The following is a 26,858-nucleotide window of genomic DNA, read 5'->3' as shown; positions in this document are numbered from 1 at the left end:
GTGTTAGGGCGTGGCGAGGCGAGGCGAGGGGATGTTTGTGATTTATTTACTATTTGTTTTGATACTGCTACCGCTACACTTTACTGTGCGCGTTATTTTGCGTGGACTCTTCTATTTGTTTTGTTTGTTTCTTTGTTTGTTTTGATTTCCTCTGCTCCTCCCTCACCTCCCTAACTTTTTTATCTTGTCATTCTACGCACTACGCACTGGGGGAGACCCCCTAACCTCCCTACATTTTTTACTATTTAAGCAATGTCAATTCCCTTTGCTAATATCATTAAGGGATTTAGTTTAAAATTTTATTTATTTATAATCTTTTTTCCTTTCTTCTTTTATTCTTGTTTTTGTTATTCAATTACTAATCAACATTAATTTAATTTAAAATGGCCCCACCTAAAGCTGAAAAGAAACCTGCTTCAAAAGCTCCAGCTGAAAAGAAACCAGCTGCTAAAAAGACTGCTTCAACTGAAGGTAAGAAGAGAAGTAAAACTAGAAAGGAAACTTATTCTTCATATATTTATAAAGTTTTAAAACAAACTCATCCAGATACTGGTATTTCTCAACAAGCTATGTCTATTATGAATTCATTTGTTAATGATATTTTTGAAAGAATTGCTTCTGAAGCTTCTAAATTAGCTGCTTATAATAAGAAATCTACTATTTCTGCTAGAGAAATTCAAACTGCTGTTAGATTAATTTTACCAGGTGAATTAGCTAAACATGCTGTTTCTGAAGGTACAAGAGCTGTTACTAAGTATTCTTCATCTTCTGCTTAAATATAATAGTTTAATCAAATCTTAACTACCAACCCCTCCTACCTCCCTTTACTTCTATTTTACTATTATTATTAGTCTTTTTTATCTAAACAAACAGTTTGATTTGAAATAAAGAATAGTCATTGAGTTTACTCTATGTGTTCTTTTGTATATTAGTTAATTATAATGAATATATTATATTATTATTATTATTATCAGTAATTGAATAGTAAAATGCTCTATATACAAACTATTACTAATACTATAACTATAACTAATACTATAATTACTCTAATTACTCTAATTCGATTTACCTGTACTTTGATCTGATTTAGTAGTATATTCATCACTTTGACTTTCATCATCTTCATCAACTGATTGATTATCTCCATGTTTATCGTGATAAATTCCACTACTACTAATCACTAAAATACTTAACCAACAACTTAATATATTAAATAAATGATGAAGCCAAAATGTATGACAACTACCATAAATCAAACAATAACTTATAAAATATCCTATAAGTGATAAACCAATTCTTTTAAATATTGGATTAGATGTATAAGATGTAATTGATAATCTTTTCAATTGAGAATTTCTTTCAACTAATAATAATATAGGTAATATAGATAAAATATTATGATGAGATGAAAATGGAGTTTTCCAATTAATTGAAATATTATGAACAAATACAATTACAATGGGGATATTTATAGGTAATATCCATAACATAAGAATTAATAAAGATAATTGATATCTTTGTAGATTATTTGATGAAGTTTGACAACTCTTTAAATAATTAATTAATTGAACAACAACTCCAATTACATATACTAATTGATAAGGAATGTAGATGGGGATAAGTAAAAGTAAGACAATTGAAACAATTAAACGACGATTAAATGATTGATAACTATTACTATTAGTATTACTATTGATATTATGATTCTGAGTATGAGAATGATTCCGATTATGAGGAATCTTACCAATACTGGTGGTTATACCCTTTGATATAATTCGAATTAATTTCCCAATTTGAATCAATATAGTATAAGTTAAAATCACCAAACTATTACCAATTAAATAAAATAATATACTTAAATACCATAATGAATTCTCTTCAAGACCTAAGAAAAATGAATTAAGTTTAAATTCATTATCTAATGATATATTAATTTCATTAACATCTTGTATAACTACTGGATCAATTATATTTAAGAATTTCTTAATAAATTCAATTTTAACTAATGGATTTAATATAATTAATATTAAAATTATTCCCATAATTCTTTTACCAGTATTTATATAAGTTAAAACTGCTAAGAAATTTGGGAATTTATTTGTTGTTAAAAAGATATTAAATTGAATTAACATCACCATTAATATAATCAGAACACATATTGAAACAATGGCTAATCTATATCGTAATACTAATAATCTTAAACTTTTAATAAGATCAATTTTAATTTCAATATCCATTGGTGAATCATCATTATTAGTTGGTAAACTCCATATTTCAAGATTAAGTCCATAATTCTTATTAATTTTAAATGGTACATAAGGAGCAATTCCATGTAAATTAATTGATAATGGTTGATTATTTTTAATATTAATATGCCATTTACTTTCATATGGTGATTCAATCCATTGTCTTATAAATGTATTAAATTCTCCTCGTTGATTATTATTATTATTATTAATTTTATTTTTAATGAATAATTTATATTCTAATAAACTACTCCATGCACTAGGGATTTTAATATTACAAACTAATGGTTTAGTTAATGGTAAAGTAATATCAGCTCCACCTCGTTTAAATAATGTAGATAAATCTTTACCTAATTCAAATTGACTAGAATTTAAATCACTTAATTCTGCTAATAAAAAATCATCATCATTTTTAAATTTAGTTGAAGTAATTAATAATACAACATCATTTTCTGATAATATCAGAGGATTAATTTTAATTCCATGAAATGGTAATTTATTACCTCCAAATGATGAATCCATTAATGAATTAGTTGAATTATGTGATTGAGGAATTAATCCATCATAATAAGTTGATGCATCACGACATTTAAGTGCAACATATTCTGTTGTTTTATCAGTTGTATAATCTATAAGATCAGAATCATCATCATTTTCTTCAAGATTATTACATAATAACATACTCCAAAATCCTTCATCTTCATCAGAAATATCTTTCCATGATTGAGTTGGTGACATTGAACTAATTAATGAAAATTGTTCTTCTTCATTTTTATTTAAATGAAATGCATAATATTTTCGAGGTGGTGAATCTTTATTTATACGTATTTTCTTTTCTCGACTAATTAATGATGAATCAAGTTTAAGTTTGAGATTAAGATTTGATTCTTCATATTTATTATTATTATTAATATTTGATTCAAATCCTGTAAGTAAATATTGTTTAAAAATATTCATTCTATCTTCAAGATTCTTAGTTTTACTTGGTTTATTATAATCAACAATTTCTAATAATAATCGAGCTAATTTTTGTCTTAATTGAGCACACCAAACTATTGCTAAATGATCTATTGGTGTCCAAACTTGAGGTATACCTGTTGTAAATACTGTAAATCCATTAGTTGATGGAACTAAAAATCCTAAAGTTGTATAATCCGCTGGTAATGTAGCATCAAGATTACCTCCTGTTATTGAAATTAATGAAACATCATGTAATCTTTCTTTAGCAATATTAGAATAATGAGATATTGTAGAATTATGAAATCCAGCATACCAAAATCTATCAATTGCTGAATAAATTTTTAAAATATCTCCATCAAAAGTTAATGGAGCTGCAGCATGAGGTGATGATAAAGTTATAATTGTATTAATTGATTTATTAACATAATTAGGTAATGTTATCATTACTCTTGAAACAATTCCTCCCATTGAATGACCAATAATTATAACTGATGTTGGAGGATTTTCATTATTTGAATATAATTCAAGTATAAATTTAATAGCTTCATTAAGATATTCTGCTTGATCTAATATAGTTCGACCATGAAAAGCTGTAAAATCTTCATTAAAATCAGCAGTAAAGAAATCTAAATTCTTATAATTTGAATTATGTTGATGAATTAATTGTTGAAAATAAATATCAGAACTTTGAGATGCAATTGATCGAACTTGTCTATAACTACCAGCATTTCCTGGAATAAATAATACTGGTATACCATCAAGTTTCAGATATCCATTTTCCAGATCTGGTATAGGATCTTTACCTTGTTCACGATATAAATAAAGGGAATATTTTGAGGCAAACTTTGTATGAGATTCATCGAATGCTTTTATTCTAGCATATGAAGGATACATATAAACCACTCTACATCCTGAAGAATCCGCTCCAGTTTGTTTGGTTAAGTAAGTGGATGCAATTAATGTAATTAAAATTAATCCTAATCCTGTAAGAATTGAAAGTACTATACGATTCAGTCGTATCTTGGATCTTTCACCTATTGATATTGATACCATCTTTTTTAGTTCATGAGTTGAAGAAACAGATCCAATGATCTTCCTAATGTACTAATACTTCTGTATTGTATATATAATGTATATGTACTTTATATATATACTTTATATATATACTTTATATGTATCTGCTTGCCCAGGTATGAATCCAGGGTTAGCTAATATCACCAAAGTGGTGGGATACCTTAAACAAATTTCGGGCTCGCTTGTTTTGGTGCGCTTTGGGTGTAAAAATGTTTTATATTATTGTTGCAAACTACTTAGAGAGGGACTATTGAGTATACGTACTAACGAGAAGGATGTGTCTGTTTGTATATGTGTATATGTGTATATGTATATATTTCTGTTTCTGATTCTGATTCTGTGTCTGATCCTGTAGTTATGTTTACTACTCGTTCTTTTTATCATTGAGCTTGTCTTCTTCAGTCAGCTTCTCTTCTCCTTCTTCTTCTTCTTCTTCTTCTTCCTTTATTATTACTCTATCACCAAACTGAGGATCTTGCTCAACTACCTCCACCTCTACATCATCATTCAAAATCCCTACGTCTTTAGTCAATTCTATCAACTCTTTAATCTCTTGAGTCAGGAAATGACCATCAATTGGAATCTTACCAGGAGGAATCTCAAATCCATCAGAATCAATATCAACTCCTGAATCTCTCATATCTTTCTCTTCTCGTCTACTATACCCTTTGTTTCTATCTAATACTTGTTTGTATTGAGAACTGATGAATTGTTCTCCTTGTCTACTTTGATCTTCAGGCTCACTAGATGAAAATTCATCGACTAACTTCTTCAATTTCTTTAATGCCTGACTCTTGTCTCCATTAGACGGAGCATCTTTCTCAGGTTGACTAATTATCTCAATCTTGTTATCCATCTTATTATCCTAAACTAATAACTTACTATACAATATGAAGAATATACTCATTTTACTAAATTATTTAAAGTTAATCATTAACTTTCAATATAGTTGCTATTTGGGGCAAATGGTCTATTATCCTGTACACAGTTAATAATGACGGAGTTTAACTAAACCTTTACACTTTATATACTAATACTTATACGTAACCTATAACATATATTGAAATTTTGTTTTAGATAACTCTATAAAATATCGTTACTTATGCCTTTATATATTATTCTGTCATTGGAACATCATCATCTTCACCTTGATCTTTTTCATCATTCTCTATTTCTTCATTAGCCTTCTCTTTCGCACCCAATTGTCTAATACCTTGTAAGAAATTATCAACACCTTCTCCCTTATAATCATATTTAAGACTTTGAGCTAATAAATATCCTGCCCCATTTCCTTCTCTTAACAGATTTGTTAATCTTTTTTCACTTTGTTTAAAAAATCCACTTTTTATTACATTAATTAATTCTGATTTATTAGGATTAGAACTTAAAGATTCTGGTAAATAATCTCCATATAATTGTTTGATTTGTTCAGTATTTAATTCTTCAAGATGATTTTCAATAGTTTCAATAGTTAAAAAATCTGAAATTGATCCAATTGGGAGCTTAAAATCAGATGCTCTAGTTGGTGCTGTACTTTATCTGTTAGTTAATATTATTATGTAAAACAAATTATTTTTAAAAAAAAATTCTACTTACCTTTCTTCTGGCTTTGATTCTTCTTCTTCAGCTATTGGTTGTTTTTGTTCCTCTTCTTGTTCTTCTTCTTCCTCCTCTTCTTCTTCTTCATCAAATTTCAATGAGATTAATTCATTAACAGATTTAACTAAATTTATATCCTTTTCTGTTAATTTATCTACCTGATCTATATCACCTACATCTTGTAACCAATATAAATATTTAGCTCCTGAACTATAAAATGTTAATGCAAATACTCTTCCAGTAGTACATGATGAAATATGTTTAAAAGTGACATCTCCAGGCATTAATAATAACATTTCCTTTTCTGGTACATTTCCAGCAATAGTTACATCACCTTTTGGACTCCAAATAAAATCAAATAATTCGGCTTCTTCAGCATTAGCCTTTATACTAATAACTCCCTTATGAGCTAATGGTGTACAACGATGAGTAGTTTCATCATACTGTACTCTTCCCGCATTAAACTTTATGGCTCTAGGTGCTGACATGACTGAATATATACTACAATTCTTATACAATTGATAAAGTAGGAATCTATCTATGATTATTCTAGATCCATATCGCCACTGTGAACTTCGATCTTTTGCTCGTTTTTTCATTTGATCCAATGCGCACGACTTTAATCTTTATGAGATCATATTTTCAATGTCAATTACCAATTATCAATTGTATATAATTAGAATATCTATTAAATATATATATATATAACAAGTAATTGATATGACTAGTAATAGCTTCCCACCGGAAGATATCCAATTGATAGTTGGTAAAATTGCAGAAATATTACGAAAAAGAAATGAGACATTATCAATCTCAGAAGCAGCTTGTGGAGGATTAATTTCAGCTTATATAGTATCAATACCGGGAGCTTCTAATTTTTATATAGGAGGTAAATTAGTTTATTCATTAAAGCAAAGATTGAAATTGTCAGGATGGACTGAAGAAGAAATTAGAAATTATATGGGACCATCAACTCAAGTGGCATTAAAATTAGCTCGAACTACAAAATATGAATTAGGTTCAACATATGTTTTATCGGAAACAGGATTTGCTGGACCATCTCAAGATTTACATTTGAATGATAATGAATCTAAATCTGGAACTAATGAACAAGTTGGTACTGTTTATATAGGATTTTCTGGTCCTAAGGGAGAAGTATCAATTTCAAAGCAAACTGGAAGTCATGATAGATCATTAAATATGACTGAATTTGCCAGAATTGGATTGAAATTCCTCTTGGAACAACTTGAAAAGATTAATGATTAATGTTAATTAGGGTAAATAGAATTCGATAATAAAAATATTAGGATTATTGAATATATATGTAGAGATAGTAGATGAAAAGAGTGTAGAAAACTTGATAAACTTTGTAAATATCTATGTTTTTAAGTAAGTCACTGGTTCATTGTAATTCAATATGATATTAGATATTTAGCATATATGAAATAATTTTGTATTAATTTCAGTTATATAATTTATTAAAATTTTGCAATTTTTCTACAGTATTTCAATTAACTCAGTAAATTATAGATATTTATGCTTTCTGAATTTTGATAATATTAACAATATATATCTCTAAGATCTACTTACACTATCTATATTGACGATAACCACTGAAATGTTATCTTAAAGTGGCAATTTGTTTACAAAACTAGTATCAATTAATTATTTTGCATTCATTTGGTTAACTATGAGAACTTCGCCATCATTACAGACTGAAGTATCTCTTCACAAAAAAATATTGAAGACATAAAAACATATCAAATATAACTATGTATATGGTTTAAATATATATATACCATTGAATTCTTCTAGAAAAATTATTACATCCAACTATTAATAGATTAATTAAAATCCTTACTTATTATTATAAGCACGTGAAATAAGCACATGACCAAGCACATGACCGACACGTCTCCATAAAAATCTATCGCATTGTTTTTTCGTTTTTTTCCCCTTAAGTACACCGTTTGTTTGAAAGTTTTATGAGAGTATCCGCACTGGTTGAAAAAAGAAGGCACACACAAAACAAATCTCATACAAATCATAAATAAAATTTAATAGTCAACAAACTATCGCATACGGCGGCTAGTCAGTTATATTAACAAGTTAAAGTCCAAACAAGCCTAAGTTAAGTACAAGAAGGATCTCATTTGTTTATTGGTCCAATTATTTATAATTCTTTACAGTACTTGTTGTATAATCTTAAATCAATAAGTTTTGTTTGTTGTCCACTTTTAATTTACACGATATAGTATTGTTGATCACCCCATAGAAATGACAACTGGTATGTATTATAATATATTTTATATTTTAATTTATAAATCTATTCAAGATTGAATTACTAACTAATTTATGACTTTAGAAGTTCAAACTCCTGTTTCATCAGGTACTCATCCTGAAGTTAAGATTATTAGGAAGAAATTAAATGGTTATGTAGGATTTGCCAATTTCCCAAAACAATGGCATAGAAAATCTGTTAGAAGAGGTTTTGTATTAAATGTAATGGCAGTTGGAGAAAGTGGATTAGGTAAAACTACTTTAATTAATACTCTTTTTAATAAAGATATCTTAACAAAAAAAGATGAAGAATTTGAATCAATTGATGAATCATCTAAACCAAATGATGAAGAAATTAAAGTAAAGATTAATTCAATTGAACAAGAAATAGAAGAAGATGGAGTTAAATTAAAACTTAATGTAGTAACTACTCCAGGTTTTGGTGAATCCCTTGATAATACTGATTCTTGGAAACCAATTGTTGATGAAATCAATAGTAGATTTGATTCTTATTTAGAAGCTGAAAGTAGAATTAATAGATCTGTTATTAAAGATACTAGAATTCATGCTTTATTATATTTTATTGAACCAACTGGTCATTCATTAAAGTCTTTAGATATTGCTTTTATGAAACAAGTTCATGAAAAAGTTAATTTAATTCCAATTATTGCTAAATCTGATACTTTAACTGATGAAGAAATTCAAGGGTTTAAACAAAGAATTTTAGCTGATATTCAAGAACAAGGTATTAAAACTTTTACTCCAATTGATTATCAAAGTTCTAATATTTCTAATGATGGAATTACTGAAGATGAAGAAAGTATATTAAAGACAAAAGAAATTTTAAGTAAAGTTCCATTTGCAGTTATTGGATCAACTAAAGAAATTCAAAATCCAGAAGGTAAATTAGTAAGAGGTAGACAATACCCTTGGGGTATAATTGAAGTTGAAAATCAAAATCATAATGATTTTAGTTATTTACGTCAATTATTAGTTAGACAATTTTTGGAAGAATTAAAAGAACAAACTTCAAATATTTTATATGAAAATTACAGAACTGAAAAATTAAAGAGAATGGGAATTGAACAAGATAATTCAGTATTTAGAGAATTTGATCCATTAGCAAGACAAGAAGAAGAAAAGGCATTACATGAAGCTAAATTAGCTAAAATGGAAGCTGAAATGAAGGCTGTTTTCCAACAAAAAGTTTCTGAAAAGGAAAAGAAATTACAAAGATCTGAAGCTGATTTATTCTCAAGACATAAAGAAATGAAAGATAAATTATCTAAACAAATAAAATTATTAGAAGAAAAGAAAGTTCAATTAGAAAAGCAAAAAACTTTACCACAAGAACCTCCAGCTGCTCCAGCACCTCAAAAGAGTCGTAAAGGTTTCTTACGTTAAGTAAATTTAATTATTGTCTAAAGGGTATTCATTGATGATTAATCTAATTAATTATTTACAATTAGTCTAATCAAATTAGTATTTTTATTGTTTTGTTATGTTACTACTTAATATATATACTAGAAAGAATTATTTATTGTAGTTGTATATGTAGATCAAATTGAGTAAATGCTCATGTGAGCTTAGTTAGAAGTTGCTATATATTATGTCATGCATATGATTAAGCAATAAAGAAAAGTATTGTAGTTAGTAGTAATCCACTAATTTTCAACTCTGTTTAACTAAGTAACAATATACTACTGTATATACTACTGTATATACTACTGTACTTAGTTAAAATACTATGATACTGGCTAAGTAATCTACTTATAGCATTCAAGGTTAGTCCCTGCATGTAATAAACTCCGTAAGCAGTTAGACCAGCGCAGCTCCAAAAAAAAAAAAAAGAACTATAGAGCGAGGAGAGAAGACAGCAAATTTCAGATGCACTTGAGAATGTCATAATTTACTATGGCGAAGGATTAATTTCGAAATTAAAATTATTAAGTATCGAGTGATCTTTTACTTTATATATAAATTTAGATACAATTGCTAATAAACGTTTAAATTTAAGTAGTTATTATTATCAATATTATTGAAAAGAACGATAAAACCAAATATGTCAGAATCAACCCCTACTCCAGCCACTGGAGCAGTAAAGCCCAAATTTGATCAAGAAGAATTAATTAAACTTGTTAAAACTCCTGATTTTATCAGATTTATTGGACAATTCATTACTTTAATATCTGTTATATTATATTCTCTTACTTATATTAGAATTGGAACTTCATGGTATTGGATTTGGTATCAATTGTCATTACTTGGAGTTATTGGAAGTTTAAGTGTTGTATTATTAGAAGATATTAAAGTTAAAGGATTTAATTTTGTTTCCCTTATTAAGGATGATAATGTTCATTATGCCTTATTAGCAGGATTATTATTATTCATTAGAGCTTATGTTTTATTAACTTTAATTCCATTTGGTATATTTGCTTTATTTAATGTTTTAAGTTATACAAAGGGATATTTATTACCAGTATTTGGATTAAATAATTCATCTCCAATAACTAAAACTGTTGATAATATTGTTACTAATTATGGACCAAAATCAGCTCAATTAATTTCAATTACTGAAATTTATACTTATGGATGGTTAATTATTAGAATGATAACTTTTAGAAAGAGATCTTTAAGTCCTGTATTAGTATATACTGTATTTTTAAAGAAGAGATTTGAAACTTCTCATATTACAAGAAATTATTTTAAGACCCTTGAAGTTCAAGGTGATAAATTAATTAATCAAGTAAATCATCCAACTGTTAAACAAATTTGGGTTCAATTCAAGGATATACTTAGAAAAGTGGGAGGTATTTACTTAGTTAATGATTATACTAAGGAACCAGAAAAGACTCTTTAGGTGATGATTGTTTCCATTCCGTTGCTGTTTTTTTTATTTTGTAAATGTTCAGTACAGTATCATATAGTACATTACATTACAACCTATTCAGATATTCATTACCAGGCTTAGTTTCTTTAAATATTTAAATATATAACTGTAAGATTATTAATAAAGCCATAGTAGACATGGCGATGTGGTGAGTGCGTAGTTAATATCATTGCCTATTTGGGAAGACCCCACCATCATTGAAACAATGGTTCTATATGAAGTTCATACAGGAATTAACCCATCTGATGATCTAATTAGTATATACAGTATCAATTCATAATAAGCATAATACTACTACCATTAGCAGATCAAAACCGGTTTGAAATAGTGTATTACACTCTATTATACACTGTACACTATATACAGTATACACTATACTTTCCACTAAGACACGATTAATACTACTACTATTATTACTTACTATGACGTACATATATAATGTCCTGCACACAGACACCTATAAACGAGATAACATCTCTGTTTTATATTTTCCATCAGATTCCATAAGTTTCCATTTGGGTGCGAAGAATTTCGTCGAACGTCTTGGAACTTTAGCAGGGGAAAATTCTGCAAATTGTGGACGAGTTATATATATGAAAAATTTCCGAATTAATTGAATTTGTTAAATTATTACTTTCTTCTTCTTTTTATACCATTTACTAATTAGTTGATTATTGTAATAATTAAATATGTCTAAAGCTGTTGGTATTGATTTAGGTACTACCTATTCTTGTGTTGCTCATTTTTCAAATGATAGAGTTGAAATTATTGCTAATGATCAAGGTAATAGAACCACTCCATCTTTCGTTGCTTTTACTGATACTGAAAGATTAATTGGTGATGCTGCTAAGAATCAAGCTGCTATGAACCCAGCTAACACTGTTTTCGATGCTAAACGTTTAATTGGTAGAAAATTTGATGATGCTGAAGTTCAAGGTGATATTAAACATTTCCCATTTAAAGTTGTTGATAAAGCTGGTAAACCACAAATTCAAGTTGAATACAAGGGTGAAACTAAAGTCTTTACTCCAGAAGAAGTTTCTTCTATGATCTTAACTAAAATGAAGGAAACTGCTGAATCTTTCTTAGGTACTAAAGTTAACGATGCTGTTGTTACCGTTCCAGCTTATTTCAATGATTCTCAAAGACAAGCTACTAAAGATGCTGGTTTAATTGCTGGTTTAAACGTTTTACGTATTATTAATGAACCAACTGCTGCTGCCATTGCTTATGGTTTAGATAAGAAATCTGAAGAAGAAAGAAATGTCTTAATTTTCGATTTAGGTGGTGGTACTTTCGATGTTTCCTTATTATCTATTGAAGATGGTATTTTCGAAGTTAAAGCTACTGCTGGTGATACTCACTTAGGTGGTGAAGATTTCGATAACAGATTAGTTAACCATTTCATTGCTGAATTCAAGAGAAAGAATAAGAAGGATTTATCTTCTAACCAAAGAGCTTTAAGAAGATTAAGAACTGCTTGTGAAAGAGCTAAGAGAACTTTATCTTCTTCTGCTCAAACTTCTATTGAAATTGACTCTTTATACGAAGGTGACGATTTCTACACTTCTATTACCAGAGCTAGATTTGAAGAATTATGTCAAGATTTATTCAGATCTACTTTAGACCCAGTTGAAAAGGTTTTAAGAGATGCTAAGGTTGACAAATCTCAAGTTGATGAAATTGTCTTAGTTGGTGGTTCTACTAGAATTCCAAAGGTTCAAAAATTAGTTTCTGACTTCTTTAACGGTAAAGAACCAAACAGATCTATTAACCCAGATGAAGCTGTTGCTTATGGTGCCGCTGTTCAAGCTGCCATTTTAACTGGTGACACTTCTTCTAAAACTCAAGATTTATTGTTATTAGATGTTGCTCCATTATCATTAGGTATTGAAACTGCCGGTGGTATTATGACCAAATTAATTCCAAGAAACTCTACTATTCCAACCAAGAAGTCTGAAACTTTCTCTACTTTTGCTGATAATCAACCAGGTGTTTTAATTCAAGTTTTTGAAGGTGAAAGAGCTAAGACTAAAGATAACAACTTATTAGGTAAATTCGAATTATCTGGTATTCCACCAGCTCCAAGAGGTGTTCCACAAATTGAAGTTACCTTCGATATTGATGCTAATGGTATCTTAAATGTTTCTGCCTTAGAAAAGGGTACCGGTAAGACTCAAAAGATTACTATTACTAACGATAAAGGTAGATTATCTAAGGAAGAAATTGAAAAGATGGTTTCTGAAGCTGAAAAATTCAAGGAAGAAGATGAAAAGGAAGCTTCTAGAGTTCAAGCTAGAAATGCTTTAGAATCTTACGCTTATTCATTAAAGAATACTTTGAATGATGAACAATTCAAATCTAAATTAGAAGCTTCTGAAGTTGAAGAAGTTACCAAGGCTGCTCAAGAAACCATTGACTGGTTAGATGCTAATCAATCTGCTACTACTGAAGAATTTGCTGATCAACAAAAGGAATTAGAAGGTAAAGCTAACCCAATTATGACTAAGGCTTACCAAGCTGGTGCTGCTCCAGCTGGTGGTGCTGCCCCAGGTGGATTCCCAGGTGCCGGTGCTGCTCCAGGTGGATTCCCAGGTGCTGAAGCTTCTAATGATGGTCCAACTGTTGAAGAAGTTGATTAAATGGATTAATAAGCAAAAACTAACCACTAGACAAGATTATTACTCCTAATAATAATTTTTTCTTTGGGTATTTAAAAACTGGTTTTAAAGGAAGGGAGTAGTAGTTTGGTGGTTAAATGAAAATGACTTAATTCTTGATTATTATTCTTCGTATTATTATTTATGTTTTGTTACGATTCTTATTTATCTTTTAGATTTATAGATTAGAAGTGAGATCAGAATTTTCTTATATATATTATAAATTAAATTATACATATTATGTTAATGAAATAGTACTTGTAATTTGTAATCTTGTAGTATTACCGTAATAGGCCAACTTTTTTGCCAACAAAATTGGGTGCGAACAAGTTACTCAGTATAGTACGTATTAGTAAGAAATAGAAATACAAATACGGATACAAACACTCAACAACGGGGTTTAACCAAGCTTGGAATAGATTAGTAAACTGGCAGGTTAAAGAGAGAAATGTAGGGTAATAGTAGAGAATATATAAATTGATCAATATCCTGTAGACTTTCTTAAGCATTGTAAATGTTTGTAGTGCATAGTATACTAAAGGTATGAAGTAATTTAAATTTAGATAGTATGAATAACTTTGATAATGAGTACAACAATATATAACCATTAGACACACATAGATAAAACTATTAAATACTCAATTGTATCAAATACCAAAGACTATCAAACAATCAACCACACAATACTAAAGTCTTTAAGGCAACACATACACATACTTTAGAGTTTCTTACAATAAAACAAGAAAAAAGTTTGCATCCATTTTACAAAATTTAAAGTTAATAGCCAAACATTCTACAAACACTAACTGATAAGATAATTACTAAAGATCATATTAACAATAACAAACAATAACAATGATCATATAGTAATAATAATTATTTATAATAAATATCATCAATTAATGTTAATTTCATGCATTTGATTGGTAGTTGTGCCTCATATTAAATCCAACAAAATTTGGTTTAGGCCCAACACCTCCTGCACATAATCCCCTCTTTTTTTTTTCTTCGTCGTATAAACCACTACTATATCTGATATACCGGTCAACTTACATACACGCCAAATTTACAGTGGAAATTTTGGAATTCTCTGTCTGGATGAATGGAAAATTTAATTGGTAAATATAACATCTTCCTTTTAATTATTAGTTTCAATTTAAACAGTTTGAGTATCAATTGATATAGATTGGGTTAGAGATATACGAAGGGAAAGAATAGGATCATTATATTAAAGGTATGTATAAATTAATTGAACGAATAGAAATGAATGAATAGGATCAATTGAAATAAAGACTTGACTAGACCAGACAAGACAAGAAAAGAAAAGAAAAGAAACAAGACAAGACAAGAAAAGACGAGAAAGGAAAAAGATGAGATTGATAATATGCGACTGCTACATAACCATATCAAAGTATAAGAAACTAAGTTGTATTGCAATTGTAGATAACAAATTACTATAATACTAATACAAAACAGCTATAAACATATTATGAGTAGTTCCATCCAACCGTGTATCCACAAAATACTATCAAAGGACTCATATCAACCCATATAATTATTTTCGCCTGCGAAGTTAAACTTTTTGATACACACCAATAGTGGTACGGCCATTATATGTAGGATTCCCCCAACTTTTCAATGACTATGCAATACTATTACTATCCACACGAGTCAAAACTCCGAGAATTTCATATTATCATTGTCCTATATTTTTTAAGGAATTTAACTAATTCTATTCAAATATTTCCCCGGATATTACAAAACTGACATGTTCCTCTGATCCAGTCCAATCGTGTGGATTAATTATGACTGAGAAACTTTGATAACCGAAAATAATAATAATTATAGTTAATTCTAAAAGGGAAAGGAAAGAAAAGAAAAGAAATGACTTGATAGAAAATATCCTTTTGAACTGAGAATTATAATATCGTATCATAACTATATAACAATGAGAAAAAAAAAGATTCGAAACATGCACAAATACTCCCATCATTGCTATACTTTTACTTATCGGACTTAGATTGGTGACTCCTACTTCCTCCGGTAAATATAAATACTCCGATTGGTCTTGATACATTTAAACTTTTACAATTTACATTACAAATTTTCAATTTATAGTTTATAATTTATTCTCAACCCCAGAATTCATAATCACCCCCACAAATTAAGTTTTTGCAGAATTAATTTCAAAGTTTTTACGTTCCCTGGATTCATTCATATTTACAGTTGAATTTTACTAACTAGTTTATTATTTATTTTAGGCCATTTCTTTTTATTTTAATATTTTTCTATTTTATCTATACATAACTAATATTTATTCTTTCACATTCATACATTAACAAAATGACTACTTCTCCTGTTCATAACGTTGTTCATGAAGCTAATGGAGTTACTCCAAGACCAACTCCAAAAGATTTCTATGAAAAACAACCAAATGCTCCATTTGTTAAAGATTTAGATCATTATCATGAATTATATCAAAAATCTATTACTGATCCAGTAGGTTTCTTTGGTCCTTTAGCTAAAGAACTTTTATCATGGGATAGAGATTTTCATACTGTTAAATCAGGTTCTTTAGATCATGGTGATGCTGCTTGGTTTTTAGGTGGGGAATTAAATGCTTCTTTCAATTGTATTGATAGACATGCTATAACTAAACCAAATGAAAAGGCTATTATTTATGAAGCTGATGAAGAAAAAGATTCTTATATTTTAACTTGGGCTGAATTATTAAGAGAAGTTTCTCAAGTTGCTGGTGTTTTAAACAGTTGGGGTATTAAAAAAGGTGATACAGTGGCTGTTTATTTACCAATGACTCCTCAAGCTGTTATTGCTATGTTAGCTATTACAAGAATTGGTGCTATCCATTCTGTTATTTTTGCTGGTTTCTCATCTGGTTCTATTAAAGATAGAGTTAATGATGCTAAATGTAAAGCTCTTATTACTTGTGATGAAGGTAAACGTGGTGGTAAAGTTATTAACATTAAGAAATTATGTGATGAAGCTTTAGTCCATTGTCCATCTGTTGAAAAAGTTTTAGTTTATAAGAGAACTGGTAATGAAAATATTGAATTAGCTAAAGATAGAGATTTTTACTGGGATGAAGAAGCTGCCAAATTCGCTGGTTATTTCCCACCAGTTCCAGTTAACTCTGAAGATCCACTTTTCTTATTATATACTTCTGGTTCTACTGGTACTCCAAAGGGTGTTGTTCACACTACTGCTGGTTACCTTTTCGGTGCTGCTTTAACCACCAAATATATTTTTGATATTCATCCACAAGATATTTTATTTACTGCTGGTGATGTCGGTTGGATTACTGGTCATACTTATGCCTTATATGGTCCTTTATTATTAGGGGTTCCAACCATTGTTTTTGAAGGTACTCCAGCTTATCCAGATTATGGTAGATTCTGGCAAATTGTTGAAAAACATAAAGCTACTCATTTCTATGTAGCTCCAACTGCATTAAGATTATTAAGAAAATCTGGTGAACAAGAAATTCCAAAATATGATTTATCATCTTTAAGAACTTTAGGTTCTGTTGGTGAACCAATTTCTCCTGATATTTGGGAATGGTATAATGAAAAAGTTGGTCAAGGTAGATGTCACATTTCTGATACTTATTGGCAAACTGAATCTGGTTCTCATTTTATTGCTCCAATTGCTGGTGTTACTCCAAATAAACCAGGTTCTGCTTCTTTACCATTCTTTGGTATTAAAACTTGTCTTATAGATCCTGTTAGTGGAGTTGAACTTGAAGGTAATGATGTTGAAGGTGTTTTAGCTATTAAAGATACATGGCCATCAATGGCAAGATCTGTTTGGAACAATCATACCAAATATTTGGATACTTATTTAAAACCTTATCCAGGTTATTATTTCACTGGTGATGGAGCTGCCAGAGATCATGATGGTTATTATTGGATCAGAGGTAGAGTTGATGATGTTGTCAATGTTTCTGGTCATAGATTATCTACTGCCGAAATTGAAGCTGCTTTAATTGAACATAAAGGTGTTTCTGAAGCTGCTGTTGTTGGTATTCATGATGACTTGACCGGTCAAGCTGTCGTTGCCTTTGTTGCTCTTAAAGATGCTATAGCTGCTAAAATTTCAAACAATGAAACTTCAGAAGAAGCATTTAATTTAAGAAAAGAATTAGTTTTAACTGTTAGAAAAGAAATTGGACCATTTGCTGCTCCAAAATCAGTTATTATTGTTAATGATTTACCAAAAACTAGATCAGGTAAAATTATGAGAAGAATTTTAAGAAAGATTTCTTCAAATGAAGCTGATCAATTAGGTGATATTACTACTTTATCAAATCCTTCATCTGTAGCGGGTATTATTGATTCATTTGCTGCTCAATTCGGTAAGAAATAATTGTAAATTGTAAATTTTAAATTGTAATTAATTAATTAATTAATTAAAATTTTTTTTACCACTTTGATTTATTTATTAGATTGTTGTCTAATTATCAAATAGATATATAGATCTTTCTATCTTGTTTAATATTGCTATCCAAACTCATATTTTAATATAATACCAAATTTGTATATTTACTATTTTAAGTTACGCGACAAAAATAAATGCATAGTCAAAAAAAAAAATTATTACTATTTTCAATCATTGAGTATTGATTCGAAGCCTTTAGGTAAAGAATGTATACTCAACACAAATGAGTTACCAAATACCGATAGGGAGATTAAGTAAAACATTTCTTCTCATAAAGTTAATTCAATTGATAATTATTTATTTTACTCCGATCCAATTTGATACATCATCTCAAATAATTATTTCAAAATTATCATCTCCATCTATATATATACCAAATATATTTAAAGTAATAATTGATAAAGTACTTGTATGGGATTCTGTATATTTTAATGATTTATTTGTTAATGAATATAAATATGAACATCAATATGTATTTTGCCCATCATGGCTATCATTCATAAGGAATTTGCCTGGTCCTTCATTATATTATGATAAATTTATTATTTCACTCATATTTTCAAATATCTTTCATTATCTTAGTATAATTGTTTTATACTATCTCACCATCGAAGTATTTAATGGTCGTCGTCCTCATTCCGAGAAAGATCAATTAAGTCAATTATCATCTATTTATCTCATAATTTCAACGGCTGGAGTATTTCTAACTATTAATTATTCGGAAAATTTATGTAATTTCTTAAGCTACTTAGCTTTGCTTACATATTATAAAGGAGTGAATTATAATGATGTGACGAAATCTACTCAAAGAAGTAAAAAATCAATTAGAAATTATACATTTTACTTCCTAAGTGGGATTATAATAGCGATCAATTTTACAGTAAGAGCAAACACACTCCTTATGGGAGTAATTTATCTTATCGATGTATATGATTTTTACATTGTTAGTAATGATTTGAATTCTACTTGTTGGTCGATAATCACAGGACTCCCACTATTCTTCACATTTGTAATTACAAATATTAGAAATTATCTTCAGTTTTGTCCACAACGAGGTGAATGGTGTAATTCTAGACTTCCAATATTATTTCTGTTTGTTCAACAAGAATATTGGAATAATGGATTCTTAACTTATTGGACTATCAATAATATTCCAAACTTTCTTCTTATTATTCCAACATTACTAATTCAAATTCAATCTATTCATTATTTCTATATTGAATTACCAAGAATTAAAAAAGTATTCCCAGTATTGATTCTTACCATCTTAGTTAATATCGGAGCTGTTTTCTTTTGGAATGCCCAAATTTTGACAAGAGTAGTTACATTTTTACCTTTACTGTTTTGGTATTGTAGTATTCACTATATTGAAGAGAAAACTACCACAAAATTGGTAAGTCGAACAATTGCTTATTATAATTTAGGTTGGATATTTCTTCAAACTAGCTTATTAGCTGCTTTCCTTCCCCCTGCATAGATGCTTTCTAAATAGCATCTCCCATAAATAATATTAATTAAATAAGTACCTTGATAGTAATGTTGATTTTGTGGTAGTTATAAACACATGTTTTCATACATAAATGGAACTTTGATGAGTTCTTTGGCGATTACTGGATACTGGTGAGTAACCACTACTCGCTCATACTACTGCGCAAAAATTGGTGTAATAGTCAATAAAAATAATAATGACAGTAAAACAAACGAACAATCCAAATAGATTAAACAAATGTCAAATATCAGTGATATTAGATATACCCAATGTAGCAACCCATAACGCACCTTAGCGATGTTTTCCACGTAATGTCAACCGTATTCGTATTTTATTCTATTTGGTTAAGTTTTTTTCGCATTATTTCTTTGCTGCAAAGTTTTACTCGATTAGGAACTAGCATCCGGAAAAGTGTCGCAACCCATAGATAAAGATATTGCACTCTATAATTATATATATATATATATATGAGAATGATTATTAAGTAATATATGATGAAGATTAATATATGGTAGTTAATTATTAGTATATTCAATCACTAGTTATATCATCAACAGCCAAATAAAATTTAAAATGACAAAGGTTGATCTACTTATTAATGATACAACGAGGATCATTTCTAGTGAAGATAAAGGATTATTACTTAGTTTACTAGGATCTAATCCATATACTAATCCAGTTGGAAGTATCCTGCTTGTATTATTAATTGGATTGATATATTATACATTCATATATAAAAGGGAGAAAGGATCGAAGAAATCAAAATCACCTGCCGCAACTCATTACCATCTTCAAAAGAATAGAACATTTGGTGAATGGATTCCTGATTATAATTTCAAAACTCCAACTCCAACTGAATTCAAAAATTGGGATATCAAACTTACCAAGCCTATTCCATATCGTGCCTTTAAACATAAATATCACATTACTATGGGGATCAGAAGTATGGACTGGAATTCATGGGTCGAGTTAGATAACCAATGGGAAAAGTATCATAATGATAAATTGAACAGATTACAGGAAAGAGGCACTGAATGTTATAACACTAGTGAAAAAGCTTGGGAAGCTGGTTGGGAATTATTAGCAGAATTAAAAACATATTTATCAATCAGATATCCTACTTTATTTGTAGAAACTGATATTGGACTTAATAATCTTGTTACAGGTGAGAAATTTGATTTTAGAAGAAGAGAAAAGACTGGAGCTGAAGAAGATGATCCTTGTTTAATTGCTGGGAAATTATTACAAGATGATATTGCCATCATGATTGAACATGATGATGGTAATTATTCTTTAGAAGGTGGATCAATTTTATTGGCAGGATTCTGGAGATTAAAGGATAAGTTTCAAATGAAATTAAATGAAATCCATACCTCTGGAGATGTTCCTCATTACGAATCTAAATTACAAAATGGTATGACTAAATTTTTCCAAAGATTAACTTGTGATAAACCAGTTGTTCGTAATAACTATTTTATTCAAACTGATGATAATTTAGGATGGTCACATTCTATTGGGAATGAAGATGATGAAGTGGTTGGTTGGTATACTGCTAAAATTGCTAAAGACGTTCAAAATTTATATTTTAGAAGTGAGAGACAAAGTTTAAGAAGATTACCTATTAGTGGAGCTGTTATATTTACTATTAGAACTTATTTCATTCCTGTTGTTGAGTTATGTCAAGAACCTTATATTCCTCGTCGTCTACTTAATGGTATTGCCAGTTGGAATTCTGAGGTTGAAGAATATAAAGGATATCAAAAATATAAAGATGTATTAATGCCTTATTTAGAAGCCATGGCTCAACAACAAGAAGCCAATGGATTAGCAATTGAAGATGAACCACAAGTGTTTCCATTTTAAAAAAGTTCATATTTATATAAATTTCTCATAATAATATACATATAGTCATTTAAAATAATTCTGTAGATAATTTTATAAACAAATAACTTTTACAAATTAATAAATTATAAATATGAATAATACATTAAACTAATATACAAAATAACTAAAAAAGAATTGAAACATTTAAACCAAGATATAAGACATAAGTTAGATTATAATAACTTAAGATCTTTCACCTCTTAATCTTCTAGCTAATTGGATATCCTTCTTTTGGATGGTAACTCTCTTAGCATGGATAGCACATAAGTTAGTATCTTCGAATAAAGAGACTAAGTAAGCTTCAACAGATTCTTGTAAAGCACCAATAGCAGAAGATTGGAATCTTAAATCAGTCTTGAAATCTTGAGCAATTTCTCTAACTAATCTTTGGAATGGTAATTTTCTGATTAATAATTCAGTAGATTTTTGAAATCTTCTAATTTCTCTTAAGGCAACAGTACCTGGCTTATATCTGTGAGGTTTCTTAACACCACCAGTTGATGGGGCAGATTTTCTGGCAGCCTTAGAAGCTAATTGCTTTCTTGGAGCTTTACCACCAGTAGACTTTCTTGCTGTTTGTTTAGTTCTAGCCATTTTGGATTGATGAATAGATAATTAAAAAAGAATAGAATTAAAAAAAATTATACTACTAGGAAATTACCCTTGTGTATATATATAATATTTTGATGGGGGAAGAAATCAGAAGTTTACGTGCCATACTGATGTTTGTTTTGCAGCTGTCGCATTTTGTGATGAAATTTGATAGACGGATTTTTAATTTTTAGGACTTGAAACTACGCACTAGCTGCGTAAATATTATTTAAGAATTATATTTCTTAAGACTTGTATTTACACACAGGACTGAGTAAATTATAGCACCACAAATAATGAACTTTTGAGATTGTAAATGCACCCTAATTTTGCAATCCAGTACCTTTTTTCATTAAAGTTACTGACTATTTATTGTACTTCCCTAATTTTCTGAGTCTTTTCTTTACGTAAGAAGCAATTACCCTAGAAATTTAGTGACGTATTTACCGTGAATGTTATCTTTTCCATTACAATATCTTCTATCTTCTACACTCCTCTATTAACAAGAAGTCAACCGTTTACTGTAAAAAGTTTCTTTTTCTCTTCCCCCCAGCGCACTGAAATGAAAACAAACAATAATACTAGCGAATTATTTGCACTTTTCGCCCCTACAGAAGACAATTTTGTTATTACATGATCTTACATTTCTCTCTAGGCTCATTCTCATTCTTACACTTTAGCTTTGACATGCTCACTATTTTTACCTTACTTTTTAGTGTCCCCCATTTTTATTCTTTCATCCCCTAACAATTTATTTACCTCTGTAATATATAAATTATATTTCCCACATCCTCATTTTTTATCATACAATTTTTAAAAACTTTCTTTTCTAATTCAATAGTATCTATTACTAACAATTAATAAATACATATAATCAATCAATAATGTCTGGTAGAGGAAAAGGAGGAAAAGGTTTAGGAAAAGGTGGTGCTAAGAGACACAGAAAGATCTTGAGAGATAACATTCAAGGTATTACTAAACCAGCTATTAGAAGATTAGCAAGAAGAGGTGGTGTTAAACGTATTTCTGCTTTAATTTATGAAGAAGTTAGAGTTGTCTTAAAATCTTTCTTAGAAAATGTTATCAGAGATGCTGTTACTTATACTGAACATGCTAAGAGAAAGACTGTCACTTCTTTAGATGTTGTCTATGCCTTAAAGAGACAAGGTAGAACCTTGTATGGTTTTGGTGGTTAATTTCTTTGAGATTAAATTAACATTAATTTCAATTTCAATTAAATTTTCAGGTTTGTTATGTCGTTCGTCGTTTTTAATTCTTTATAACTATATGTATATTAGTACCTATTCTTTATAATATAAATTATTATTCCATTAGTTTTATTTAAATCGTATTGCAATCCACAATTGATTTGTAAGTCATGGTTGCCTTATTTTTAGGTTGAGGAAGAGGAGGAGGAGGAGGCAGAAAAAAGATAATTTCATGATACTATACTTTTACTACATAATAAAATTAACAATATTAATAATACATTTTACTCTATGAAATTTATATAATTTATATGATTTATGCTATATGACTAATATATTTTAGCCAGCTCTATTATGGGGTATAATGAAAACTATAAAAATAGTTATTTTTTGGTTTTGATTTTGTTTATTGAAACATAACTCCACTCTTTCCAATTAACAATTCATCTATCTTAGGCTTAAATTCTCCATCAATATCTTTAATTAAAATATGAATATGACTTACATCTTTAACACTTTGTAAGACCCCCCAATTCTTGAACCAAAGTAATTGATCTCTCGGCACTCCAATCAATTTAACAAATGTCTTCTCAACAAATGTTTCAATTATTCTTTTCATATCATCACTGATATCTCCTTCTTCACTATTAATATCAGCTGGAATCAGTTTCTTACTCCATACACATAAATGATGTACATCATCTTCAAAATAATATGGAAATTTATTATACATAATTTTTATTTCAGTTGGATCATTGAATATTATAGTGTCATTAACAGCGGTTTGTTTTAAATCTTTTTTATCCCACTTTAATTCATGATTCATCAAATATTCTAAAACTGTAGTTCCTCTTTCTTTCAAAATATGCTTGAATTCGAGATATCTTTTGGTTTCTGATCTAGATCTAGCCAAAATCTCTAAATGATTATTTTCAACTATATATTCAACTTCATCCCATGCGAAAGCTTGATTTTTTATCTTGGATGGATTAGGCATGAGAGGAGATTGAATAACACAAATTTGAGATGTAATGGCTTCAAATTTAGTCTTTAAATCAGGTGTAGCAGGTGGGCTATTTAAATAACTTCCTGTCTGACCAATTGCCTGTGTATCTACAGTCATACTTTTCTTTCTTTCTTTTGTCTGCCTGCTTTTTTTTTTTAAATAAATTTCTTCTTATTTTTTTGCGATAAGAAGTTGCTAATTATCTATGACTAATTCTATGACGAATGCAATTGAAGGAATGGAATTGCAATATTCAACAACCAAATGTGATAGGATATATACACTGAGATATATATAAACCCTATAAGAATCTATCGTAAAGTAAATTCTCTGTTCCTGGGGTGGATGCTATTAATTATATACTGAATTTCTCTATCTGTTAAGAAATGTACTAGAAAGCGAAAAAAAGAAATTTCTTTCCTAATTGGGAAGGGAAGCACTAGAAAAACGGTAACATTTTTTGAGTTGACGTTACATTTTCATGGATAGATGCTACACCTGTTTACTTTTAGTAGTTAAAATTAAAGTAATCGAGCCAAATGCCACAAATTGTATCAACACACATATATGGAGAATTTAAGCATGTTATACATGATAAACAAAGCAATTATGCATCAATTGCTTCCCCATAAATTCTCAATTGCTAGTGCTAGTATTGTGACTCAGTATATACAAGACAACGTTTTCTCTTTTGTTATGAATGACTCCTGCACACCGACCGATTTCGAAGGGAGTGAGTGAATCTCCGAAAATGCTCTCACCAGATGTGATGGATTTTTAATCTAGTGATTATGATAATTAATAATAATGAACTGATTAATATAAGCCGAATATATAATTGCTCTGAATGAATGAGAAACCTAAATATATTTTAGTATCAAAATAAATACCAACATATATAAATATTTCCCTATAATAAACAGTTGACATTTTAGAATTAATTATTTTAATAATAAACAAGAATATGACAAAATGCCTACACATAAATTAATAATACTTCGTCATGGAGAATCTCAATGGAATCATGAAAATAAATTTTGTGGATGGATAGATATTCCATTATCAACCAAAGGACAACAGGAAGCATTACATGCTGGAGAACTTATTTCAAAAAATGGACTTAAACCTGATATATTATACACATCTAAATTAACTAGATCAATTGAGACAGGATTAATAATTTTAAACCAATTAAATAGAATATGGGTTGATCATGTAAAGAGTTGGAGATTGAATGAACGTCATTATGGAGAATATCAAGGATGTGATAAACATGAAGTTTTCAAAAGTTTAGGTGAAGATAAGGAGAAATTCCAATATATTCGTCGTGATTATCACGGCACACCACCAATAATTCCAAATGATGTTACAGATCCATCAATTGATGAACGATATGCTGATGTTGATCAATCATTACTTCCAAGAGGTGAAAGTTTAGCCATGGTCATGAAAAGATTGATACCATTTTTTGATAAGGAGATATTACATAAACATTTAGTTGAAAGAAATCAAACAGTTTTAATTGTAACCCATGGATCTATTGTTAGATCTTTAATAAAATATTTAAATAATATAGATGATAATGAGATTTCAAATATAAATGTTCCAACTGGAGTTCCATTAATATTTGAATTAGATTCAGATTTAAAGTTAGTTAAAGATTACTATTACCTAGATACTGAATTGGCTAAGAAGGGTATAGAGAAAGTTAAAAATGAAGGTTTAAAACGACTGGATGCCGGTAAATTATAGATTAATCAATATTTACTTGCAGTAAATTATATATGCCTGTATAGTGAATGACAGTTTTTACCATTTTTGCGACACGCCAAAAGTAGACATTAGGCTGCGACAAATATTGCCAAACTGGGCTTAATTGAGTTTTGTTTGTTTTGGTTTTCTAGAAAATTCTGGAGATGGTCTAAAATACGACATTATGCACCTAGTTAGATGACACCTCCAGTTTGATGAGCTTAATATATCATTACGTAGATATTGGAGATAATCATAGTAGTTTAGTTAAACGTGTAGTCGTTACATAGATCAATTTGATACAGTTAGTTAGAGATTAGTTGGAGTTCAATTGAGTAGACAATGAGTAGTAGTAAATTGAGTGACTTATCTAGTTGATCACCGATCAGTAGTCAATTGAGAGTGGCAAATTTTGACGATAACAATAACCGTAACAATAACATTTACAACAAAACAATATGTTGATGACTCTTCGTCAACTTAAAGTTAGCAAGACCCAAGACTCAAGAGACAAGGACCCGTGTTCATACGGCTTTGCATGACAGGCTGAGAACATAAAGCTATATTTAATTTAGGATAAATTAGGAACTGATTGAATCATCTCAAGGAGTTAACGGGGAATTAAAAATTCGGTGAAATAGTAATGTATGCGAATAGTAACTTTTTTACTGTGAAAAGGAATACCGGACAAACACAAACAGTGTAGGATTTCCGTAAGTGCACATATTGAGTAATCTGATGACCGTAATTTTTATGTAGTGCGG

General features: G+C 29.1%; 16 protein-coding genes across 16 annotated transcripts; 10 read left to right on the top strand and 6 right to left on the bottom strand. All coding sequences in view use genetic code 12, as the record gives it.

Annotated features, from left to right (window-relative positions):
- Positions 1-99: 99 nt before the first annotated feature.
- Positions 100-970, top strand: RJT21DRAFT_122549 (uncharacterized protein). Its single transcript, XM_064882440.1, has one exon. The coding sequence runs from the start codon at positions 384-386 to the stop codon at positions 774-776; it is 393 nt and encodes a 130-aa protein (XP_064736963.1). The 5' UTR covers positions 100-383; the 3' UTR covers positions 777-970.
- An 85-nt stretch (positions 971-1,055) lies between these two features.
- On the bottom strand, positions 1,056-4,100 carry RJT21DRAFT_87950 (uncharacterized protein; the record flags this gene model as incomplete). Its single annotated transcript, XM_064885546.1, has 2 exons — positions 1,056-1,129; positions 1,172-4,100. 2 exons carry the CDS (start codon positions 4,098-4,100, stop codon positions 1,056-1,058), a joined length of 3,003 nt encoding a protein of 1,000 aa, XP_064736962.1.
- A 319-nt stretch (positions 4,101-4,419) lies between these two features.
- On the bottom strand, positions 4,420-5,283 carry RJT21DRAFT_52246 (uncharacterized protein). Its single transcript, XM_064884924.1, has one exon. The coding sequence runs from the start codon at positions 5,134-5,136 to the stop codon at positions 4,645-4,647; it is 492 nt and encodes a 163-aa protein (XP_064736961.1). The 5' UTR covers positions 5,137-5,283; the 3' UTR covers positions 4,420-4,644.
- Positions 5,241-6,406, bottom strand: RJT21DRAFT_122546 (proteasome regulatory particle lid subunit). The gene is made up of 2 exons (XM_064882439.1): positions 5,877-6,406; positions 5,241-5,813 (listed from the first exon to the last, which is right to left on the bottom strand). The coding sequence occupies exons 1-2, from the start codon at positions 6,365-6,367 to the stop codon at positions 5,396-5,398; spliced, it is 909 nt and encodes a 302-aa protein (XP_064736960.1). The 5' UTR covers positions 6,368-6,406; the 3' UTR covers positions 5,241-5,395.
- A 144-nt stretch (positions 6,407-6,550) lies between these two features.
- RJT21DRAFT_141621 (uncharacterized protein) lies at positions 6,551-7,202 on the top strand. The gene has a single exon (XM_064883399.1). It carries the CDS (start codon positions 6,600-6,602, stop codon positions 7,143-7,145), a length of 546 nt encoding a protein of 181 aa, XP_064736959.1. The 5' UTR covers positions 6,551-6,599; the 3' UTR covers positions 7,146-7,202.
- An 840-nt stretch (positions 7,203-8,042) lies between these two features.
- CDC3 (septin) lies at positions 8,043-9,698 on the top strand. The gene is made up of 2 exons (XM_064884919.1): positions 8,043-8,166; positions 8,245-9,698. The coding sequence occupies exons 1-2, from the start codon at positions 8,157-8,159 to the stop codon at positions 9,561-9,563; spliced, it is 1,329 nt and encodes a 442-aa protein (XP_064736958.1). The 5' UTR covers positions 8,043-8,156; the 3' UTR covers positions 9,564-9,698.
- A 523-nt stretch (positions 9,699-10,221) lies between these two features.
- RJT21DRAFT_115832 (nucleoporin) lies at positions 10,222-11,019 on the top strand (the record flags this gene model as incomplete). The annotated part of the gene is made up of 1 exon (XM_064880373.1): positions 10,222-11,019. The coding sequence occupies one exon, from the start codon at positions 10,222-10,224 to the stop codon at positions 11,017-11,019; it is 798 nt and encodes a 265-aa protein (XP_064736957.1).
- Positions 11,020-12,293: 1,274 nt separating this feature from the next.
- SSA2 (Hsp70 family chaperone) lies at positions 12,294-13,961 on the top strand (the record flags this gene model as incomplete). The annotated part of the gene is made up of 1 exon (XM_064882438.1): positions 12,294-13,961. A coding segment is annotated over one exon (1,394 nt), but the record flags the coding sequence as incomplete, so codon positions are not given.
- Positions 13,962-15,441: 1,480 nt separating this feature from the next.
- On the bottom strand, positions 15,442-15,786 carry RJT21DRAFT_115830 (uncharacterized protein; the record flags this gene model as incomplete). The annotated part of the gene is made up of 1 exon (XM_064880372.1): positions 15,442-15,786. One exon carries the CDS (start codon positions 15,784-15,786, stop codon positions 15,442-15,444), a length of 345 nt encoding a protein of 114 aa, XP_064736955.1.
- Positions 15,787-16,052: 266 nt separating this feature from the next.
- ACS2 (acetate--CoA ligase) lies at positions 16,053-17,791 on the top strand (the record flags this gene model as incomplete). Its single annotated transcript, XM_064882437.1, has 1 exon — positions 16,053-17,791. A coding segment is annotated over one exon (1,739 nt), but the record flags the coding sequence as incomplete, so codon positions are not given.
- A 564-nt stretch (positions 17,792-18,355) lies between these two features.
- Positions 18,356-19,813, top strand: RJT21DRAFT_52086 (GPI-anchor transamidase). Its single transcript, XM_064884920.1, has one exon. It carries the CDS (start codon positions 18,388-18,390, stop codon positions 19,639-19,641), a length of 1,254 nt encoding a protein of 417 aa, XP_064736953.1. The 5' UTR covers positions 18,356-18,387; the 3' UTR covers positions 19,642-19,813.
- Positions 19,814-20,194: 381 nt separating this feature from the next.
- RJT21DRAFT_122536 (uncharacterized protein) lies at positions 20,195-21,561 on the top strand. Its single transcript, XM_064882435.1, has one exon. It carries the CDS (start codon positions 20,227-20,229, stop codon positions 21,514-21,516), a length of 1,290 nt encoding a protein of 429 aa, XP_064736952.1. The 5' UTR covers positions 20,195-20,226; the 3' UTR covers positions 21,517-21,561.
- Positions 21,562-21,620: 59 nt separating this feature from the next.
- On the bottom strand, positions 21,621-22,139 carry HHT21 (Hht21p). Its single transcript, XM_064879891.1, has one exon. It carries the CDS (start codon positions 22,129-22,131, stop codon positions 21,721-21,723), a length of 411 nt encoding a protein of 136 aa, XP_064736951.1. The 5' UTR covers positions 22,132-22,139; the 3' UTR covers positions 21,621-21,720.
- Positions 22,140-22,689: 550 nt separating this feature from the next.
- On the top strand, positions 22,690-23,464 carry HHF1 (histone). Its single transcript, XM_064882434.1, has one exon. The coding sequence runs from the start codon at positions 23,013-23,015 to the stop codon at positions 23,322-23,324; it is 312 nt and encodes a 103-aa protein (XP_064736950.1). The 5' UTR covers positions 22,690-23,012; the 3' UTR covers positions 23,325-23,464.
- Positions 23,254-24,658, bottom strand: GIG1 (Gig1p). The gene has a single exon (XM_064884918.1). It carries the CDS (start codon positions 24,457-24,459, stop codon positions 23,743-23,745), a length of 717 nt encoding a protein of 238 aa, XP_064736949.1. The 5' UTR covers positions 24,460-24,658; the 3' UTR covers positions 23,254-23,742.
- Positions 24,659-25,198: 540 nt separating this feature from the next.
- On the top strand, positions 25,199-26,404 carry GPM2 (Gpm2p). Its single transcript, XM_064884917.1, has one exon. It carries the CDS (start codon positions 25,315-25,317, stop codon positions 26,092-26,094), a length of 780 nt encoding a protein of 259 aa, XP_064736948.1. The 5' UTR covers positions 25,199-25,314; the 3' UTR covers positions 26,095-26,404.
- Positions 26,405-26,858: the final 454 nt, after the last annotated feature.

The sequence above is a fragment of the Scheffersomyces amazonensis genome, assembly GCF_036850825.1.
Source record: "Scheffersomyces amazonensis strain UFMG-HMD-26.3 chromosome Unknown RJT21scaffold_6, whole genome shotgun sequence".
Lineage (NCBI taxonomy): Eukaryota > Fungi > Ascomycota > Pichiomycetes > Serinales > Debaryomycetaceae > Scheffersomyces > Scheffersomyces amazonensis.
The sequence above is the reverse complement of the archived record's forward strand: the minus strand, read 5'-3'. Positions and strand labels throughout refer to the sequence as shown.